The sequence below is a fragment of the Ictalurus punctatus genome, chromosome 23 (assembly GCF_001660625.3).
Source record: "Ictalurus punctatus breed USDA103 chromosome 23, Coco_2.0, whole genome shotgun sequence".
In the NCBI taxonomy this organism is placed as follows: domain Eukaryota; kingdom Metazoa; phylum Chordata; class Actinopteri; order Siluriformes; family Ictaluridae; genus Ictalurus; species Ictalurus punctatus.
In genome coordinates, this window is record NC_030438.2 from 13,825,869 (window position 1) to 13,830,868 (window position 5,000).

Here is a 5,000-nt window from a genome sequence, read left to right on the forward strand (position 1 = left end):
GAATTTTGTATATTGGGTTGATCTCTAATATGAAAAAAGGCCAAATTGGCCGAACTTTATGTCAGTGCTTTATTACCTGTAACTATAACATAACGAATAATATTAACACTGTAAACACTGCATTATTTATAGAGATGTTCTTTACACTTGCAGAAGTTTTTTATTTTATTTTTTATTTCATTTAAAAAATGTTTTAAAGCTTTGGTATAAAATGTGGTACACAGTTGGAATAAGAGTATATACAGACTCTACATTGTAGATGTATATACGCTGTACAGTATATTGATAATATCAACAAGTGTGTATTTTTCTTTTTTTTTGCTCTTCTGATATTTTTGTTCAATATTTTGTCCACGCTGTGTAGGAAATTCTGATTAAGTAGTTAGCTTTTTTTTTCCTTCTGTCTTACAGGCTCAGCAATTTGTGTCTGTATTGTTGCCATTACCAGCTCAAGAGGACAGTTTTGTGATATATGTTGGATGTGCTTTTGCACTTAAGGTAATATATAATAGGTGTGTAACGCAATTCCACTTTCTGTAGTCATCTGTTTAGTGCTCCAGATATCTGAATTTGTATTTTGATTTAAACCTGAAATAATAATAATAATAATAATAATAATAATAATAATAATAATAATAATTATAAGAATAATAATTATTATTATTTTATTGTTGTTGTTATTATTATAATTATTATTATTATTATTATTATTATTAATATTATTATTATTATTATTATTATTATTAATAATATTATTATTATTAAATATGAACCCCTCCACTATGTCCCTGGACACAATGGTGTGTGAATTCGGGCTGTGACGGTTCATCAACCTCAGCTACATCACTTCAGTTCAATTTCGGTGATATTTTCTCATGAATTCAGTTGGTTCTATGCCCCCAAATATAAACAAACTGGTAGCATTATTTAAACTTCTGCCACACTGACTTAGATTTAAACTAAATACTCTAGCACCACACGTTCCTGTTAATGAACATCCCACAAGCTTTATATCTGAATGCTTGCTTTAGCTTTTTCTGTTCTGTGGGGTCCCAGTCTTGATGTAACCCTGAAGTGTCAACCGAGATAGCCTGTGACCATTTCTTGTAGCTTTCTAAAAAAAAAAAGTGCACTTCATATTCATATCTGTATTTGTATTGGTTTAGAGCAGATTTTCATTCTAAACAATTTATTTGTATTCGAGTGTAATGTATACAACAGTGAAGAATATTTAAACCATGCAAACTCCAATTAACACCAGATATTTCTTTGAAGATAGTTTCTCTTTATGCATTATGCAGGAGTGGCTAAACGTTTGCACTTGTTTTTCAGTAATGCACAGGAAAAAAAAAATACGATTTGGATAAGTTTCTGAATCTCAGCTGTGTAAATTACTGGCAGTGTATATTTCTGAAACTCAGCTGCATACGTTAACTGTGTAATTTCTATTGTCACTTTCATATTCTTCAGGCGGTGCAGTTCCTTCATGAGTTGTGGTTGCAGATGTCAGTGGATATATTCTTTATAGACTGGGAGAGACCTCGTGGTGGCAAGTCCAATAAATCTGTAGAAGGTTATTCTTATCATCTTTCTTGTAATGCTGTGATAATGTTATGCTCCAATTCTCTTCTCTTCTTAATTAAACAGTTATCAACTTAGCTGTGAGGCTAATGGAGCTTTACGACCTCTCGTTTAGGAAGTGTGCAATAATTCAGATTTGTGTCGAGAGCACAATGTTTTACTGGGCTTAATTTTCTTTTAGCAAAATGAAACCTGCGGCTTAAGTGATACAGCAGCTACAGTATTGTACATATGCGCATGTTTTCAGGGTGTGGTGAAGGAAAGACCCCAGCACCTACAGTCAGCATCTGGAGAACGTACTTTGTGGCTAATGAATGGAATGAGATCCAGACCATCCGTAAGATCAACCCCACCTTCCAGATCATCTCTGTGCTCTTCTTCCTGGAGGTGAGCTGCTCTGCACGCTATGCCCTGGATGTATGTGTATGTGCATGGTTAGATTTTGTGCGTGTTTGTGTGTGGGGGTGTTGACAGGTGGTGAGTTTCTCCAGCCTTGCATTGAGAGACCCTTCTTCGGAGCTTCAGCGCTCAGACGAGGGATACATACCCGCCTACAGCCGCATACTGCGCTACGGTGTGGCAACTGCTGTGTGGCTTTGCATTGGTTTTATACAGGTACCCACACACCAGAATTTTTTTTTTCCTCTATGGAACTGACAAGACACCTCTCTCGCACACCTACAATATAACATAGCCTACTAAACCATTAACTGGACTTCAAAAATAACAATAACAAAAAAATTAAACATGAAATGTTGTGTTTTATGATTCAGGATTTCACAGAACATCCTGGCATATTTTAAATGGTCTGTTTTGCTTACGCTGCGTTCATTCTATCAAAATAAGATAGATTGGGTGGCTGTGGCTTAAGTGGTAGAGAGGGTTGTCCACAAATCCTATGGGTTGGTGGTTCGATTCCCGGCCGACGTGACTCCAGATGCCAAAGTGTCCTTGGGCAAGACACTGAACCCCAGATTGCCCCCAAGAGCGCCTTGCATGGCAGCTCTTCTACCATTGGTGTGAGAGTGTGTATGTGTGTGTGTGTGTATGTGTGTGTGTGTGTGTGTGTGTGTGTGTGAATGGGTGAATGAGAACCAGTGTAAAGCGCTTTGGAACCGCTAAGGTTAAAAAAAAAAAAAGCGCTATATAAGTGCAGATTGGCCATAAACTTGCAGTTTTATTTCTCAAAAATATAACAAAAAATTTGGATTGGAAATGGTAGGGGTGTTAAGTGACGTTACATTATTACTTCGTTTATTCATTCATTTATTCGTTCATTCATCTTCAGTACACTGCAAAAATTGACATCTTACCAAGTGAAAATATCTTGCATATAGTCAAATGTATCTAGTATTTCCCATTATAAGATTACAATAAACCAAATATAAGATTATTAAACCTATTTTGAGACATTTTTACTCGTTTTAAGCTTCACATTTTCTTATACTATAGGCAGATATTTTAGCTTAGATATAGGTTTAATAATGTTATATTTAGTTTTTTTGGTAATATTTCAATAGGAAATACTAGATAAGTGACTATATTTTCACTTGCTAAGATGTCATTTTATACAGTGTATCTGCTTTATCCTGGTCAGTGTCGTGATGGATTCAGAGCCGGGGAACATTGGGCATGAGGCCTGCATCACAAAATATAAAATGTTTCATTCCTGAAAAATAAGAAACATAATCATATTTTTTTTGTGTGTGAAACAAACCAGCACAGCATAAATGCCGTAATATTCAATTTGGAATGCAGCCGTAGTATTCACAACTCTGAGAACACGCTGCGGTTGTTTTCTTGTCTCTTCAGTATTACAGTTACAAAAACGAGTGAAAATTTTCTGTGCAAGTAGCTCTGACAGTAGTGTCCGCTGTAATTTAAATCGCAGGTTTATATCAATGCACTCGTTCTAATACATGGTGTCTTTTGTAACACCTAACTCACAGGAAAGTAAAGATGTACATAGTAAAAATCTAACATAACATCAAGAACATGAGAATTACACGTCTTTAGTTTCCAGGTCTATTCCATCCATCATATTAGAGAAGAGGACATGACTACAACTCCATTCGCCTTCGGTATAGGTGCCTTAAATAAGTCCTGATAGAGTAGGACTCCCTCTATGCCTTAATTCAAGCCTTTAAGGACCTCTACCTACATCCTCACACACACACAAGCCTAAATAATTAATAGCAGATGTGCTAAACTACTGGTTACCTACAAAAATGTGTGACTGTAGAATATAATGATGGATTAACGAATATTAAAGAATTAACTAATGGATAAATGATTAACAAATTAAGGAAGGTATGAAATTTAATCATCCACCATATCAGCAACATTTTTGCTGGAATTTCACCACATTGAAAGAAACTAGAAATGGTTAAAAATGTCATTGAAGGTGTAAGCGCAGACATGGCATAAAACACTTTGGGATGTTCTGAAAATAATCAACTTCATTGCAGTAAAAACAACAGTAATCCCGTCTCGTTTTATTCCTTACATATCCAGGGTTCACCATATTGAGCTATGTTATATGTTTCTTTTCTCCAGATCATCTTTTTCTCAGTTTTCTATGAGCGCTTTGTGGAAGACAAGATTCGCCAGTTTGTGGATCTCTGTTCCATCAGTAATGTGAGTCTACATAACGGTTCTAATCTGTATGAATGTGGAGAGAATGTAAGCACACTGAACATATTTTTTTAAATGTTCATGTATAAAACCATATGCAAGCTTGATAACATGCACAAACAACGTACATGGGAGAATTCTGAGAATTCTGTATTTCAATAAACAACATACTCACTAAGCACTTTATTGGGAACACTTGTACACCCACTCATACATGTGATTATCTAATCAGCTAATCGCATGGCAGAAATGCAATGCATAAAATCATGCAGATACGGGCCATCAGCTTCGGGTCATGTTCACATCAACCATCAGAAGGGCCTTGCTCAAGGACTCAACAGTGACAGCTTGGCAGCGCCGGGCTGGAATCCCTGAACTTCCGATCAGTAACCAGAGTCATAACCGCTAAGCCGCCACTGCCCTTCTGGAATTGTGGAATCCATACCATGCAGAAATGAGGCTGTTTTGAGAGCCAAGGAAGGCCTTACCCAGTATTAGTATAGTGTTCTTAATAAAGTTCTTAGTGATTCTAGCATATCTTTCTAGATTAGTGATTTTGCTTCAATGACTGTCTGGTGAGCCTACCTAAAATTTGGAAATATGCAAATACATTGGGATGACTTAATTTTTACAACAATTAATAGTTTTATGGCCTGTTTTCCTTACACATTCCTCCTGATCAGAACACATGCTCTCTTTAAACTCTGCACACTTTTATTTGCATTTGTATCATAGTTTGAACTGTTTTTGACATGTCATCCCCTTTAATCTGTGCTGATGTGCAA

At 36.0% G+C, this 5,000-nt stretch overlaps 1 protein-coding gene across 1 annotated transcript in view; it reads left to right on the forward strand.

Annotated features, from left to right (window-relative positions):
* tmem67 (transmembrane protein 67) overlaps positions 1-5,000 on the forward strand; it is a 40,467-nt gene that overhangs the window by 31,988 nt on the left and 3,479 nt on the right. Inside the window, exons 18-22 of the mRNA XM_017453222.3 lie at positions 412-498; positions 1,471-1,573; positions 1,829-1,968; positions 2,056-2,196; positions 4,138-4,218. Of these exons, the coding sequence (XP_017308711.1) occupies positions 412-498; positions 1,471-1,573; positions 1,829-1,968; positions 2,056-2,196; positions 4,138-4,218 (552 nt within the window). The remainder of the gene's footprint in view (positions 1-411; positions 499-1,470; positions 1,574-1,828; positions 1,969-2,055; positions 2,197-4,137; positions 4,219-5,000) is intronic.